The 17761-nt window shown below is 37.0% G+C and overlaps 1 protein-coding gene across 5 annotated transcripts in view; it reads right to left on the reverse strand.

The window, feature by feature from the left end:
- NUP205 (nucleoporin 205) overlaps positions 1–17441 on the reverse strand; it is a 116503-nt gene extending 99062 nt beyond the window's left edge. For 2 of the 5 annotated variants that reach the window (XR_011976830.1, XR_011976829.1), the window contains exons 1-9: positions 16978–17440; positions 11287–11429; positions 10451–10622; positions 7267–7411; positions 6643–6802; positions 6036–6264; positions 3809–3973; positions 2283–2458; positions 559–675 (exon numbers count right to left, since the gene is read on the reverse strand). Coding sequence is in view for 2 of the 5 variants with exons in the window: in XM_072652634.1 (XP_072508735.1) it covers positions 559–675; positions 2283–2458; positions 3809–3973; positions 6036–6264; positions 6643–6802; positions 7267–7411; positions 10451–10622; positions 11287–11429; positions 16978–17005 (1335 nt within the window). In the remaining 3 variants the exon portion in view is untranslated. Of the gene's footprint in view, positions 1–558; positions 676–2282; positions 2459–3808; positions 3974–6035; positions 6265–6642; positions 6803–7266; positions 7412–10450; positions 10623–11286; positions 11430–16379; positions 16730–16977 lie in introns of those variants that run through there. The other 3 variants (XR_011976831.1, XM_072652634.1, XM_072652633.1) reach the window with 3 other exon arrangements.
- Positions 17442–17761: the final 320 nt, after the last annotated feature.

The raw sequence follows: 17761 nt of genomic DNA on the forward strand, positions 1-17761 counted from the left end.
GAGAAACTATGCCACATACCAACTAGTTAGCCAAAATCTGTATTCAAAATCCACCTCTGATACGTGCTAGCTGTGAATCTTGGAGTTGGAAGGGACACCAGAGAGCTTCTGTCAGTTCAAGGCAAGTTATTTAATTTGTAGATGCCCTCAGGCCACTCTCTAGGACACTATAAGATGCCAAAAAGATGCCTCTGTGATTTAGTAAAGGGAATTTCTTCATTGGGAGTTCCTTGGACTAATGAATATCAAGGTCCAGAAAAAAGAAGTTAAGAAGAAAAACTGTAGGTACTTATTGCCAGGAAGTTGATTCTGGATAAAAAGGGATGCATTTTGGCTTTCTTTCAATAATCCACATTGCACCCTAACTCCTCCCTATGAGACTTAGAGACAATATTATCAAGAAAAGGAACACCTAAAATATTCATGATTACAAAAGAAACAACGATAGTTCATATCTATAGGGGCATTCTCCATGTATGAGTTAACTTAAGGTAAAACAGCTTAAAAGTTCATAGGGATAGAAAAAGAAGTTAAATTACATCTAATAAAGTGGCTTACCAAAAGCATAAGGTGTTCCAGGTCTCTCCGAAGTGAAATAGGAAGGTCATTACCCATATGCAAACTCATGTGAATCATTCGAGCATCTTCATCTGCTCTGTTTCTCAACTGTTTCACCTATTACATTCATTACACGTATGTTAAAGACATTTATTAAAAGTAATGAAATTTTTTAAAAAGGTAAAAAATTTAAAAGCTAAATTAAATTTTAAAAATTAAATATCCTAAAAAAATTAAATATCCTAAAAAAAAAATAAAATAAATCTCTTACCCAAAGAGATTAGGTAAAAAAGAATGTCTTTCTTGTAATCTAGTTGCACTATTTTAAAGAAGAAATTTACAGGGGTTTTATCACTAAATTATAAACTGTGATATATAACAATATTTTAATGGTGCATATATTTCATGCCCCAGACAGGGGTCAATTTTTTGTTACCTTTACCAAGTCTACAAATCCCAAAAAGATAAAAATAGAATATCATTTCTGCATTAAAAACACGACAATGTACAAACAGTAGAATTCTACTCCTTCTAAGTCTTTCCATTCCCAATTTGTCTTAAAAAGAAAGCTGAAAGTCAAATTCTTCCTAGCAATTATACACATAAAATCAAATTTTCAAGCACTTCTATAGGCTCAATACTTAAGAATGGGAGCTATCTTTATTAATGTACAGCTATTAAGCAAACATACTTTCAGTTCAATAAAAACCCAAAAGGAAACAAACCAGTCAGCAAAATTCTCGACCTTTGGACACTATGTAATGATTGTTTTCCCAAAGCAATAAAATATACCTCATTCCTAAATAAAATACTACCTACATTTGGAAAGACATTCTTTTCATTTCTGATTCAACAGCTTTTACTTTCTTCAAGTACAACAATCAAATCTGAACAAATGTATTTCAGGTATGGATGCTATACCCTTTACCATTATTGACAGATTCATAGGATCACATATTTTAGGAACCTTAGAGGTCATCTAGTCCAAAATCCTCACTTTATAGGTGAGAAAACTAAGACTTGGAGAGGTTAAGTGATGTGATGTTTTATTTTTAATGTGCTCCTTGATGACCTCAAGCACTTGTTGGCTTCTTGGGCCACTGCACCATGTTGAGTTGAAATCTTCAGGCAACAGCCTACAAGGACTCTGATCTGCTTCTTGAAAGTTTAAAGGCAAATCGTTATATAAGCAAAGTTTGTATTTTCCCCTCAATTGCTAATTTACAGGTGTTGATAGAAGGGGTTATCTGGGTTATCTGGTACCCAGAAGGATTTGGCGTCATCTATAAGCCCAGATTTTCACTAGGTATTTTCTTTTTCCCTTTCATTTATAAAAATATGAAATAAATCAACTCTAGCACAGCTCCCTAGGGACTATATTGTTCATACATTTCTGTCCACAGAATCATCCATTTATATACCATTTTACCTCTCAAAGTCAGTTCTCTATCCAGGATAAAAATTCTTTCCTATTAGCTCAACAAAATTATATCAAACAGAATACATACACCATCAATTTCCATGATTCAGAAACCAAATTACAACACAACATATAGAGCATGAACCTCCACATTTTTCACAGTAAGTCAAACAGTTTAGTGAATGTATTCAAAGGTGTATCCACCTTGAAAAGTCTGGTATGTTTCCAAAACAAAGCTAATTTACCAGAGCCAAGTCTTAGATTTGTTGTAATTATGTCCCGATTCTGTGTTTCTATAACTTACCTTCATTGGCATAAGTGCAAGGAAGTCTGTGATGAGGTTATGAATTCTGCGAATATAAAATTCTTCCTGGTAGAAGTTTTCTGACCCCACTACAGATTCAGTTAGGAAAAGGAAGATATTGTCTGCAATTGCAAGCTCTGCCATTGCTTCATCTGCTTCTGTAAATTCAGCAAGAGCTTAAAAGAAATTAGGGGAAAAATTACAAAATAATGGTAAATTTATTCAGTGAGGAGATAAATCAATGTACTTTATTTGTCTAAAATTCAGATTCCCCGGGTAATGCATTACTTTGCTGGGCACAAGAAAAGCTGTCAAAATGCAATTTGTTAATGTGCAAATGAACACTGGAATACACAGGTGTGTGTGTGTGTGTGTGTGTGTGTGTGTGTGTGTGTGTGTGTATACATATATATAAAAATATATATACACACACATATATAGATACAGTGACATTCGAAACATAAGGAGATAAAACTATCTCCATAAGATACAGAAGCATTAAAGACAAAAAACTACTTTGGAGGGGGAATCTGATATAACCAAAGATAACATCTGAGCTACCATAATTCTAGTTTTACCATATTAACATGGTACTAGGATTCTGCTTCAAAATTATACAGGAACAGCCTTAAATTTACCTAAAGAAACATATAAATAATGACTTCACAAAATCTGGCACAGTCTAACAAAAGTAATAGATATTAAAATGCATAAATAAAATTGACTTGAGTTTTAAATCCATAAATTTGGACCTTTCCTAAAAAATTCAGTTAGTGGGGTTTTTTTAATTTTATCTTTGCAAAGGACTGTTGAACATGGCCATTAGCTTCCCAGTAATGAGGACCAGATGGCAGGCAAGCTCTCTTCCCCTATTCCCACTAGTTCCCACATAGATACTTTAACTGATTTTTAGGTTCAAGAAATTGCGTAGGCAGGACAGAATGGTCTCAGATCAGAAAAGAGTTAAGTCTTTATTAATATTTGCATAAGTACCCTAGCAGACATGTGGGAAAAGAAGAGCTCCCTACAGCATCAAAGTTCAAGAACAAGAACTTTGATTGATAATCGGTCATCTATAACCTAATAGGGTCAAAAATCTTAATCCCTTAAACAGATTCAATTCAACAAATATTTTTCTACTACAAATACACACATAATCTCTTCAGAATATAGACAGTACCTTATGCATCTTTTTCCAATTAATCCTGTTTGGGAATTTGCTCAAAGAAGGCATTCAATATATATTTGAACAGGATTATATTTGCTCTTTTTAAAAGATTACTAATTGTCATCAGAAATAAAAGTATAATTGAATTTCTTTCTCTTCGAATAATTTTTGATACAAGTTAACTTAAGATATATTATAAAAATTTACACCTGATATAATTCTAAATAGCTTCTTATACTGAGTTGTTTCTATCTCAATAAGCAGATACCATCTCTATTGAAATTGCCAGTGTAAAATAAATTGCAGGTTTTTGTTTTAAAGACTTCAAAAATGACAACATTGTCTCTAATCAACTTACCTGGCACATCAGAAAGTTGAGATATCCCCCGCAATGCCAATGCCCAGGCAAGTCTAACAGTGGCTTGCAGGCCAGGTAATTTCCAAGGCTGTGAATCTTGAAGGCGTGAATGAATTGATGAAATATACTGTCTCTCCGTCAACAGTGGTAGTTGATGAATTATATCTGTAATTGTAAAGTGTGTGATTGTACTGCATAATAATGATATTCTCATTTCTTCAATAAAGAAAAGAATAGTTAAAAGAGATTTGATTTTTCTTCATCAATTAATTACTGAGGCAAGTTTATAAAGTAAATCTATAAATAGACAATATACAACAAAAAAAGAGAAAGATAGCAAATGTACACATCATCTAATAAAGAATCTTTGCCTCACCACAGGAATTTGAAAACAACTTAGTGTTACTTATATATCATAAAAGACACAATTTTAGTAAATAAATTATAAGCAGCAAGAACTTAGAATTAGAAGTCTCTGCATTAGTTAAAACTCTACTAAACATATGAAATGGAAGAAATGAAACGAAACTGAATTAGTCAAGAAGCCACTGAGCCTATACAGAGACCTTAAATTTACTAACCAAAAAGCATTATAGTGCACCAGACACATATCAAAACCCAGGGTAAATTAGTATTAAAAAATATGAACCACTAAAAGTAAACATTTAAGGACAATCACCTTTGACATTCAGGGAATTCAAAACATTATGAATTTATTTTATTTAATGAAACCTCATTTTTTTGAAAACAAATTATAGAGACCTGACTCCATAGGATCTAGAAAAGAGTTAGAAAATGTCTAACTTATTGTACTTGCCACAGAGGGAGCAAAAGAGGAGAGACATGGAGAAAATTCAGAGGTAAGGTGAAGATGTCAACATTCCATCAACTGTCCTGATTAAGGGGACTAGGGTGAGATAAAGAATTTAACAAGGGAACAACTAAGAGGAAGCTTAGCAGAGAGGAAATTCAAATCCTACATCTGACACAAATTGGTTATATGAATTTAGCAAGTCATTTAATCTCACAATGCCCCAGAGAACTCATAAGTTGTAGAAGAAGTGCCAGTTGGCATTGGTTAAGAGTTTTGTCATAAGGAGTTACTTCCTTGATGAAATCAAAGTTTGGTCCAAAAAACAAAAAACAAAACTGAAAGCATTATATGTTTAAATATTTATGATTACAATTTTGTAAGGAATAAAAATTGAGATTACTATTTCTTTTAGATTTTCTCAGTTCTAAAGAAAATCTGTTTAAAAATTACTACAGTGAAATTTGGGGCAGGTAGGTGGTGCAGTGGATAGAGCGCCATGCCTAGAATCAGGAAGACTCATCTTCCCAAGTTCAAACGTGGCCTCAGACACTGCTCATGTCACTTAACCCTGTTTGCCTAAGTTCCCTCATTTGTCAAATAAGCTGGAGAAGGAAGTGACAAATCACCCCAATATCTTTGCCAAGGAAACTCCAAGTGGAATCACAAAGAGTTGGATGTGACTGAACAACAACAATATGAAATTATAACCATTTTACAGGAATGTGCAACTCAAAAAATGATTTCTTTCTAAAACATCAATCTCAAGATCCTCTTTTAGAATAGATATTTTTGAAAAAATAAGCAATTAGAATTATGTACTGGGCATACAGAATTCATTTATGCCAACACTTTTCTGATTCCAAACGTCAAAAATGTAAATGAAACTGTATGTGTTACATATATGAATCACTCAATACAAAAATGAACATATTTAAAATGTTGTTTTACTGTGAATAGTACAATATTGCTAATGAAATGACTCTTATTTGGAAACAAGCTTATAAAATTTCTCATTTTAGTTGAATTTTGTAAATGGTCAAATTTAAACATTAATCCCAAAATTTCAAAAAGTGTTTAAAAATGCCTATCATTACACATAACATAGCTAGTCTCAGAAATAGGTTCAAGTTCCATTTCTGTCACGTATATGCTATGTGACTTTGGGCAAGTCACTGAACCTCCTGGTGCCCTAAACAATTCTTTAAAGCAATGAAGTTACAGAGCAACTGATTGTCCATGGGCATTGGTAGAGGGAGTTTCCCCACTGCAATGAAGTTATAGATCTAGACAAAAAACATTTATGTGCATTCATACACATACACAAATACACACATATATACTCATGTACAAACACACTCTCTCTCTCTCTCCTCCCCCCTCTTTCCCTCCCTTTACCCCTATACTCTCCAGTACCTTCTCGGTCCTCTGCACCCTGCTCTATAAAACTGATATCAAAGCAGTAAAGGAGAGCCATGACAAGAGCCAAGTTCACACTATCCAATGAACCAGAAGCTTCAACTGTGACTCTTTCTAGATGGCCAATAAGGAGCAAAGTATCATCTTTGCTTAATGGTGACTGGCAGGTCCAGGAAAACAAGCTTTCTGCCAAAGACTGGCGACATTCCTTGATGAGATCTGAAACCTAGAAGTCAAAACATACAGCATTCATCATGAATCAGCTACAGGGAAGCAAGAAGCTAATATGGCCTAATTAACTGAAATATAGTTGAAACCCCAAGTCATTTTTAAACTACTTCTAAAACTCTAGCCAGCCTCTGCTATTCAACTGTTTAAGTGTCAAACTGCTATATGAAAGAATTCACCTCAGACATACAGGTAGAGTAACAAGAGACACAGAAAATACAATTGCCAGGCAGCAACCTACAACTGGTTTCCCTGGTCATCTTAAGGGCAATTCATTCCCTAAGGCTGGATTAGATGTATATTTTAAATAACTTGATATGATAACATTTTACATTTTTCAGAGACATCTAAAGAAGTCATCTGGATGAACACTTGCCTCTTTGCGATGTTTTTCACTGCCCAAGCCTCTCTCTCGCTGTAGTTTCTCAAACTCATTGTTCACATCAATTTGTGACACCAGAGTTAGGATTTTTTGAGTCAATCCCTGTTCCATTAGTTCATCTGTAAACCGTGTTGTCATGGACACCAGCTCAGGACTATAATGATAAGAAATAAACAGTTAGAATGAGACATTATGCTTATACCTATTCAGCACAGGAGATACCATAAAACCTCATTCTGCCAATATCAGGTGCACACAGAGTACAGCTAAAACAGTTCCTTTATAATGTAAGGTACATATTTTTTTAATTTAAACTGTATTTAAAAACAACTAAGATGTACTAAAAATTATCCCTTAAATAATTCTTATGTTTTGAAATCTCAACAAGCTTCCAACCATTCTCATTATTTTTCATGTAGGATCAATATAATGCACAGTTTAAATCTACCACATAGTTCTCAAGCAAAATATAAAAGTCATAAAAGTCACTTCAGATTATTGTAAATATTTGGTTTAAGTCTACATATCACTTCCTAAGTTACGATTTCCTATGTAACTCCTAAATTGAGGTTTTTTTAAATATGTAAAATCAAGTGAAATCCAAAGAAATAGGCAGACCTGAGTTCTAGTGTCCAGGTCTTGCCTCGCCGTGACTGTACCAAGGCTTTGAGGGAATTTGCAATGCATCGCTTTCCATCCCAGTACAAAAGAACTGCTACTAATCCTCTTGTAAGGCCAGGAAAATGAGGCTGCTGGTGTTCTCCTAAAAATGAGAAGAGAAGAAAAAGAATTAAAAAGAAAATATAACACACATGAAAGATAAAGGAAAGATCAACATAAGCTAGAAAACAACATAATCTAACAATGTATTTAGGTCATATCTGCTTGTTTTGTAATATATTTTTTTAAAATAATCACTAAAAAAAAAAATAATCACTAGTTTTACTTTTGCTTTAAAAGTCAAGTTATTACACAGAAATACAATCATAAAGTCATGTTTTTATTAAGCCTCTACTACCTGAAAGGGGAATACAAAATATAAGATATGAACTTTGCCCTTATCAGTTAAACATTTGTTTTAAAATATCCTTTCGTCAAATCATATTTACGTTGTACAACAGCAAAATATACTGTAGAAGAATATTAACTCAACAACAAAGTATCTCCTAAGGCTTCAGTGCATATGTTTGCCACATAACTCTCAGCATGAATATGTCCAAGTCAAAATCTATGGGCATAACAAAACAATGGGTAGAAAATTTAAAGCAACTGATTTGTTTGCTTCCACTTAACCTCTTTCCCCACCACAAAACTATATTTAAGAAAAAAGGATAACTATTCAAGTTTTCTTAATCTTCCATTAAAAGACTCTTTTAGTTGAAATAACTTCTAGATAAGCTAAAAGCACTGCATGAATAATCTTCACTAATCTTTAACAAGCTCAAAGCACTAATAAAAAAAAATGCAGAGAGAAAGCATACATTACAGGAGAAGAGCACAACACTGTCCCTGGTACTTCCAAATTTCTATGGATTCCTGATCTCACGTGTGTAGGTATTCCATTAAACTGAGCAGATCCTAACTCAACCCTACTTTTTCCTGCACGATTTCTGCCCATGTTCCTATAAATCATCCAGGGGTCTCCTTTTAGGACTTAAACATTCCAGAAATACCAATGCATCTGGTGTCTGTAGTCTGTAGTCTGAAACATGGTGATGATGGACTAAGTGAATGAACTACCCATCTAACTTCATGATGGAAGAAATAAATGTTCTTCATCCATTTGGCACCCTCATATGGTTTGTCAGTCTGACCTTTTTTCAGCGGTCATGATTCGCAGAAAGAAGGCTCTTCAGTATTTTGGGAATACTTGTACTCAACATAAAGACATCTATAAACAAGAATGTCTAGAAAAACTCAGTATGTAAAAGGAAACATTCTTGCATTTGGTCACTGGGCAGAACATCCTCTATAACGTGACAACCTTTAGTGACTGTACATCTCTTGGTTTGATGGCTCCATTCATACTAATAATCAGAAGATTACTGAACAAAGTTACTATCTCTCTGGTTCAAGTTGTCTTGTGTGAACTTAACATGTGGATGACAGATACCTTTTGGACGCCTTTAAGACTGTTTTGTTCTCAAGTCAAATGCTTTTATATAAACAATAAGAATAAATATAGCAGGATCAATTATGTGACTATTCTGTTCTCATAGTTTCACCTGGAATACCCTAGATACATGTGGAGATAATTCTTACAAAAGTTTAATAAAGATAAGAAAATAGGCTTATGGGTCAGTAGTCACTGATGTCCTTTCAATCTCCTTTTACTTACTGTGATTTTTTCTTAATCTTTCAGAATTTCTTCCTCTTTCGGATATTGTGAAAATTAGTCCTTCAATACTTTTGAAGTATTAAAGTATCACCTCCAGCATGGGGGAGGGGAGAGAGGGAGAAAGAGAGAGAGAGAGAGAGAGAGAGAGAGAGAGAGAGAGAGAGAGAGAGAGAGAGAGAGTGTGTGTGTGTGTGTGTGTGTGTGTGTGTGTGTGTGTGTGTGTGTGTGTGTGTGTAAATACCTTAAAAGAATAGTGTAATGATAATAATAGCTTGCAGTCATATATTTTACATAAAACAAGTTGTTTTACAGCTTTCAATTTTCCAAAGAACATGTCTCCATAAAAGAAAGGCAAAATGGTATAGCACAATAAATAATGTACCATACAGTATAGTATGACCCTAACCCTGATATATCTTTCAATTTCAAACCTCTAAATTCAAAAATACCTATTGGACATATCCTCCTGGCCGTCTCTTCAGCACCTCAAACCCAGGTTCATGATCCTCCCCAAAAAATCTGCTTCCCTTTCCACCTTCCCTATTTTCCACTCTGTCAAGTCTCTGAGTCTTTGCTCATGCTATTTCCTATAGCCAGGATGCCCACTCAATCCCACTTCCCTCAATCTCTGCCCATGTTAGTTCTCCTGACAATTAAGGCCCAACTTCAATGCTACCTCCTCCATAAAGCCTGCCCTGATTCCTCTTAGGCAACAGCAACCCTGGCCTGCTACGACCTTATAAAATGTGGACCTCTCTTACGCTTCCATTTCATACCATCCTGTACTCTTGCTATTTATGTAGGTGTCATAATTCCCTTCCACACTATGTTTTCCCTGAAGATGGTGAACTAGGTCCCATTTATTCTGAGGATCTATGCCATCACCCTGTTAAGTGTTCTGCACGTCAGATTCTGATAAATTTTTGTTGAAGTTGCTGAAGTGGAAAGTTTAATTCCTTTTCTAGTCCTATCCTTAGTCTCTCATGTGGTATTGGGCAATTTATGAAACTTCTTAAAACCTCAATTTCCCAAGTGTAAAATAAAAAGATATTCACTCCCTAGAGAAGATACCTTAGAAAATAATAAATACATGATGACACACACACACACACACACACATATATTTTCTATGTCATAAAGTAAATTCGGGGATCTCTTACTTTATCATTTTAAATAGTTACATTAAAACTGGCTAAATTTACAATTTTAACAAAGAAAAAGACATACCCTGAACAATGCATTTCAAGTAAATTAGCTTCTTTATTTTAAAAAATGGACAGATTTGGATTCTAGATCATTTACCATTTTTTAAATATGCACTGATAATTACAACCACCGGCACTACCAGGCCACAATACATTTATATAAATACAATACATTTATATAAAATCACCTAAGATTCTCAGTGTTTTCTTTACCACAACCCCATGCATTCAGCAGAGGTTTGGTTTCATTCCAACTTACCAGCCAAAAGAAGTTCAACAGCAGCTAGTTCACCAATGTCAAAGAGATCACTCAGGATGAAGGCTTCTCTAATGAGCTGCTCAGGAAGAAGCCGAGTTCCTTGCTGACCCTGGATAGCAACTCCTTCTGTACTTGCTTTCTGAACCTTCTCATGCTGCTGAACATTTTTGGCCTAAAAAGTGAAAATAATGATCAATTAAACATGGGATCAGCAAGAGGCTCCCTATCACCTCTAATAGTATGACATCAGTAATGTAGCCTTAACATAAGTATAAGCAGAAAAATTTTTTCTTAAATAATCTAAGAAATTGATACTCTTGGTTTAAGGTAATAATTTTAAATAATATTATTCTAGTTTTCCCTCCTTTCAGTCTAACCACTTCCTCAGCTTCCATGGATTCAAATATGATGTTTAAGGAGAAAATTCCCAAAAGTATTTTTTACCCAGCCCTAACCTGTATTCTAAGCTCTAGTCCAGTGTTACCAACTGCTTAATATCTCCACCTGGACATCTCATATACAACTCACATTCAACTTATCTAAAAAAGAATTCATGATCCTCTCCCTAAACCTGCTCCTTCTCCAAACTTTATGATTTCCACTGAAGTTACTACTATACTCCCAGTCTCTCCCATTCATAACCTCAGAGTCAACCTCAGCTCCTCCCTCACCCTCATACATCCAAACAATTATTTTCTCTTATCAATTGTACCCCTATTACATCTTGGGTATCCATTCTTTTCTATCAACTCACATGGCCACAACTTAATTCCTCATCCCCATTGTAGTTAATACTCCCTTTCTCCTTATATAATTCCCAAAAAAAGATCCCTTACTGGGTTCTTGAATAATGAGATGAAATCAGGTTTGTGTTTCTTTAAAATAAGGTCAAGAAGATGGACAGCTTCAGGTTGTCTTCTCCAAATGGCATTTCCCACTGTTTGCCAGATGTCTTTGTATGGACCCCAAAGGCTAGCAGCTTAAAGAAAAATTAACAAATTAAAATCTACATTTGGAATGCAATCTTGTAAATCTAAAACTATTCAGTTTCACTATTAGATGAAGAAAATTATTTTGCAGAGGATAAATGATCACACTCCTAAATACAGGAAGCTATCTGGACAAATTATATGTAAAGTTAGAAGTATAAATTTAGAAATATTGATGTTCTTAGGAACAAATATACATGATACTTTACCCCTACATAGTTGGGACAGAAATTAGACCTGTGAGTTCATTGTTAAGGAAACTCCCTCCATCAATGCACCTTCTCTGCAACTTAAGAGTCTCAGATCTGTCTAAGGCAGAACAGTTAAAAAGAGGATACAACATTCGAGTGAAGGCCAAACCAAATCAAAATGCAACTGGGAAACTATTTAACAAAATAAATAAAAAATAAAACATAGATTACATGATGGTTTACAATTCAGCCAACATGCCACCCATAGGGATCTTTATGTATGGGTTAGTTCTGTCACCCCCACCTCATGCAGAACTTGAAACCAGGTGTTCCTGGCTCCACATTTTTATTCACTATCTCAGTCCAACATCTTATAAAATTATAAGAACAGCAGAACACAATATACACAGCAGGGATGGTTTTATGAAATTTCAATGAACAAGCCAGTTTAGGAGCCTAGAAGAAAAGATGACAAATTTTCTGGGAAGCTATTTGAGAGTGGTACAGATTTTTATTTAATTTTATGTAGACATTATAGGTTAGGGAGACTTTCTTAGATGATTTATAGAGAAATATACAAGTCACACAGGATGAAAGTGTGCAGATGGGATGCAATCTGCCCTACTCATTAGAGCATCTACATCAAATACATCACAGATTCATATAATGAGGACAGTACAAACTGGTATGGCAGAGAAAGTAGAAGGACAGACAGAGGAAGCAACTTTATTGCCTTGAATGCCAAACTAGCGTTTGGATTTTAGGCTTGAAGCAATGGAGAACCACTGCAGGATTTAAGGGTCTGGGAATATTTGCTGAAATTCGTGTTTTTGAAAGTTTAATCTAGCAGCACTATACAGAATGGACTTGGAGAGACATTAAAGGCACAAGGCCAGGTAGGAGGTTATTAAGAGTAATCTAGGTTTGAGCACACATTCTAAAGTTGACCCTGAAAACAAAAAGGGACAGACACCAAAAAGGTTGCAAAGAAAGAATCAGCAGGACTTGGTGACTGACCAGAAACAGAAGGGAGAAGAGTCAAAATAATTTAAGGCTAAGTCAGGAAAAATATGCAAGCAAAATATCACAAACAATAAAATAAGAGAAGAAGCACAAGCTATGTAAGTCCTACCCTACAAAGAGCTATACTCCAGGCACTAGCCAAAAGTTTAAAAATCGGTCAATTTCTAAGTACTACATGTAATACTCTGAAAATTTCTGTTTTAGTCAACCAGAAGAAATTCAGTTCTTCTTAAAACAGGTACTCTGATCCTTGGTAATACGGTATAGGCATAGGGCACTGATTTGGAGTCAAGGACTTGCATTGAAACCCTGCCTCCACTATTTACTACCTGTGGAAGAGTAAGCAAATCATTTAAGAGTCAAACCCCAACCAGATTAAAATGTTATTAGGAAATGTTTAATAAAATAAGTAAAAATATAGCACAAAATAGATAAATGTTCATTTGTGGTTTTCTAAGTGAATATGCTACCCCAGAGATCCATTTCTGAGTTTGACTGTTGTTTGTCCTTTGTTCTTGGTGACAAAAAGACTTGCATGACTTGCAAATGAACTGGATTTAAGTGAGGCAGGGCTGTGCAAAGTCATAGCCTCACTCTCTCCTCTGGAGCCATCTGGGTCCAATGGCTGGATATAGATCAGGATGACAGGAGATGGACCTATCCAGTGGGAAACCTTGGCTTTTTTAAGCTAAGGTCTTTCCCAGGTCTCAGTTTGTCTGAGGCAATGCTCATTCAGTGACTTAGGTAAGAAATGAGGCAAAGAATGGCCTTTTTTACCTAGTAAAAAAAAAAAAGTCTATCTGTGAGGGAAAGACCCTCAAAGTTTCTGGCCAAACAGAAACAAATGCTATTTATACTCACTCTGAGCCATCAGAACCCTAACACTAACAGAATAAGGTTTGGTCTGGGACCTATTGCTGGCCAATTAATGAGAGCAAGAGTGATTTGGGGTTAAGAATAGTCTTTAAGAAGTACAGTTAAAACACCAATGGACTGGAGAATTAATAAGTCTGTATATGTGTCTTTCCATGACCCTGTCTTGTCCAAAATTTGTTTTACTGGAAGAGATAAAGGTACAGAAAGCATCTTATTGAAACAGAAATAATACAAAATTGGGAGAGATAACTAAGATTTTAGGTAACAGATTAAAACAGGCTAGAACAATGTGCCAAAATCAGATATAACAGCAATGAATGTAAAGTCTTATAATTTGATTTTTTTTCCTTTTTTAAAAATTTGTTTGTAGTTTTCAACATTTACTGCTATAAGATTTTGAGTTCTAAATTTTCTCCCCCTTCCTCTTTACCCCCCTCCTCAAAATGGTGTGCTCTCTGATATAGGCTATACATATACATTTGTATTAAATATATTTCCACATTAGTTGTGCTGTAAAGAAGAATTAGAATCAAAGGGAAAAAACAGGAGAATAATCCCCCTCCCCTCCAAAAAAAAAGAAAAAGAAAACTGTATGCTTTGATCTGCATTCAGCATTTCTCATCATGAGTCTTTTGGAACTGTCTTAGATCCTTGCATTGTTGAGAAGAGCTAAGTATATCAAAATTAGTCATCACACAATGTTGCTGTTACTGGGTACAATGTTCTTCTGGTTCTACTCAATTCACTCAGCATCAGTTCATGTAAGTTTTCCCAGGTTTTTCTGAAGTCCACCTACTCATCATTTCTTATGGAACTATAGTATTCTAATACATTCATATACCACAACTTGTTCAGTCATTCCCCAACGGATAGGCATCCCTTCAATTTCCAATTCTTTGCCATCACCAAAAGAGCTGCTATAAATATTTTTGTACATGTGGGTCCTTTTTCCTTTTTTATGATCTCTTTGGGATAAAGACCTAGAAATGATATTGCTGGGTCAAAGGGTATACAGAGTTTTATAGCCCTTTGAGTATAATGCCAAATTACTCTCCAGAATGGTTGGATGAGTTCACAACTCCACCAACAATGCATTTTAGCTTGTCAATGTCTTTCTTAAACTGTGGCATTCAGAACCAAATACAATAATATTGCAGATGAGGTCTGACCAAAGCAGAGCACAGTAGGACAATTATTTCCTTATTCCTGAAAGAGATGGCTTTCTTAATTCAACCTAAGAGTATATTCGTTTTTCTGACTGCCACATACTGAGTTTATATAGTCCAGTAAAACCCTCATATTTTCATAAAACCTGCTTCCTAACCATATAGTCACCATTTTATATTTGTGAAGCTGATTTCTGAACAAGTACAAAACATCAAAAAATTTATTTATCTTAGAAAATTCCTAATACTGACAGGACTCCCTGTCTACCACAGCCCAAGGCCAGTGGAACCTACAGAGGGTCAACTCTCTGCTTGGATGCACCCAGTTTGGGTTTTAAGAGTTTTCGCACTGTATCCCTCAATGTAGGAGCAAAAGCCTCCCAAAAGTTTCCCTCAAGCAAGATTGAAAAGCAGGCCATGGCTGACATCCGTAAGAAAAAGCTCAGTCTAATCCCTAACCCCCAACCTGAAGAGAAGGGAGCAGGGCAAAGGAAGAAATAAGGGAAGGGAAGGAAATCAGAGGAGGAAGAGCTGCTAAAGAGATATTCCTAAAGCACAAGTATGACCTCGACACTCTCCTGTCCAACAAACTTCAGTGACTCACTCCTATTAGCTCTAGGAACAAGCACAAGCTCCTCTGGCATGGAAAATCCTTCACAATCTGACTACCATCCTGGCTTTCTTGCTGTATCCCTCACAATGAAATTGTATCTCTTTTTCTCATGCCTTCTCACAGGCCTTCCCCCATGCCTGGAATGGACTCCCTCCTAACTCGTCTCTTGGAATCCCTAGTTTCCTTCAAAGGTCCACTCAAATGCTACCTCCTACATGAGGCCCTTCCTGATCTCCCCACTACTACTGTCGCTTCCATGAACCTTATTACCAATTACCTTTCATTTATTTCTGTGTCCATGTTTCCACCCAATAAACTCTAACTTGTTTTTTCATCCCCAGTGCCTAGCAAACAGTAGATACTTAATAAATGTTTCTGACTGACTGATCCATGGTGAAAGGAAGCGGTTCCATGGAACAAGAGCTCCTTGCTTTGTGTTCCACAGGGCACCCCAACTCTGAACCCTCTTCCAGGGGACTTTGTACGAGTGCTCAGTAACTGAGTGGACAGCAGAGATGTACCTCACTTTTTCCAGGAGATGGCATTTGCTCCTGAAAGACTGTGGGTCAATGAAATCTCTTATATGAACCCTGCAGGAACTGAACTGAAATCACTTTTTTGTACTAATTTGCTTTTTCTGTAAATCTGAAATATTCACATATTTAGCTTACTTGGAGGCTACAAGTTTCTCAAAGATGGGGGCTGTTTCAAATAACATTTTTTTCTTTGAATCCTCAGCACAGAATAGATGCCTAAGAAATTAAAGGAATTCATGGGACTCAGCTAAGAATCGTGAAATTGTGGGTTCAAATGCCTCCTGTGACACTTTCTGGCTGTGACTCTGGATGAGTCCATTACCTTCTATGTGCCTCAAGGCCACCCTGGGATTTCTCTAAATCACAGAAAGGGAGTTTTCTCACAAGGGCCCAAAATCAGAAACCTTAGTATTCAACTTTACTTCCCTGGGCAGGTCATTCAACCTCCGTCTGCCTCAGTTTCCCCATCCGCAGAACAGGAACAGCAGCCACCTCTCAAGATTACTAGCTGTGTGGTCCTGGGCAAGTCACATACCTCTCCCTGCCTCGGTTTCCCCGATCTGCAAAGTGGGGATCAGAACAGCACCTAGCTCCCCGGATGACTAGCTGGGTGACACTAGGCCGGTCATTTCCGTCTACCGGCTTCTGCTCCCTCATCTGTAAAATGCAGGGGCCCGTCTCCCAAGCAATTCCACTGAACTGCAGCCTGCCTCAGTTTCCACATCTGTGGGACGGAAGTAACAATAGCCCCTTTCTCCCCGGGTGACTGAGGATCCACGCGAGAAATATTTGCAAGACGCTCTGCAAACCTTCTGGGCCACCTCCCCGCTCCCCGGGCCCGGGCCCTGCGGCCCAGCGAGGGGCACGAAGGCGGGCCCACGGCGATGGAGAAGGCAAGGGCCCGGCCAGGCCGGAAGCTCGCGGGGCAGCCCGGGCAGCGGCCACGGCATTCAAACCCCGCCGAGGGGCGTGACGCGAGCCCGGCCCCAAGGCCCGGGGACCAAGCCCGACCAGACACGGGGACCGTGCTCCCTGCCCCTACCCTTCCCGCACCCCGGGGCCCAGGGAGCCGACGCCGCGGTCACGCTTCCCCGTAGTAAAAGAATCAATGAAGGGGCCCCGCCGGCTCTTACCCGAATTTACCGCCAACAACGAAGCCATCTTGGAGGCCAGCTACCCGGGTTCTCCAGGAGCACGAAGGACCCAAAAGAGAGAGGGGAAGACTATGGCGGTGCCTGCACAGAATTGCTGCAGTCAGGCTCTCTACGAAACTCACACTGCTGCGACGGAGGCGTGGGCCACAGCCCAGATAACTGCCTCCAGTGTAAACATCGTTTTTCGTCGTTAACGTTTCTTTTCAAATAAGGCAGGCACCGCTCGAGTGACACATGAGGTCTTTGTGCTCCCCGCAGTACATGCTGGGATATGTAGTTTAGTTGTCTTTGTCGGCTTTACTGTAAATTAGTAACCAAGAGCGGAGAACCGAATCCCCGGAAATAATGATTGTAGGCTTGTTATCAAGGTTTCTTGACTCCGGATAAGTTATAATTGCTTCTCCCTATAATTTAGAGAAATGTGTAAGCAACCCGTCCTTTCTTTCTTGTTAAATTCCTCTTCTTTTTACTCCCTTCTGAAGCTTTAGCAAAAATTTCCCAAGAAGATCAGAAACTGAATCTCCTGTTAGCAGTATTTCAAAAACAAAACAAAACAGAATCCCAAGCTTAATCTGTCAAAATAGTTGTACAGAGCAGAAAAAAGAAAATCACAAAGATTTCATTAATACATATGGATGTCCCAAACACGTGTTTCTTTGCCTAGCTCTATTAACTTTGCCATAACAGACACGAATACCTTGTGCTGTATTGATATAAATATTTCTTTTTATTGAAAAATAAGTTTTCATTTATGTATTTTGGT

This window comes from Notamacropus eugenii, chromosome 3, assembly GCF_028372415.1.
Source record: "Notamacropus eugenii isolate mMacEug1 chromosome 3, mMacEug1.pri_v2, whole genome shotgun sequence".
Classification (NCBI taxonomy): Eukaryota; Metazoa; Chordata; class Mammalia; order Diprotodontia; family Macropodidae; genus Notamacropus; species Notamacropus eugenii.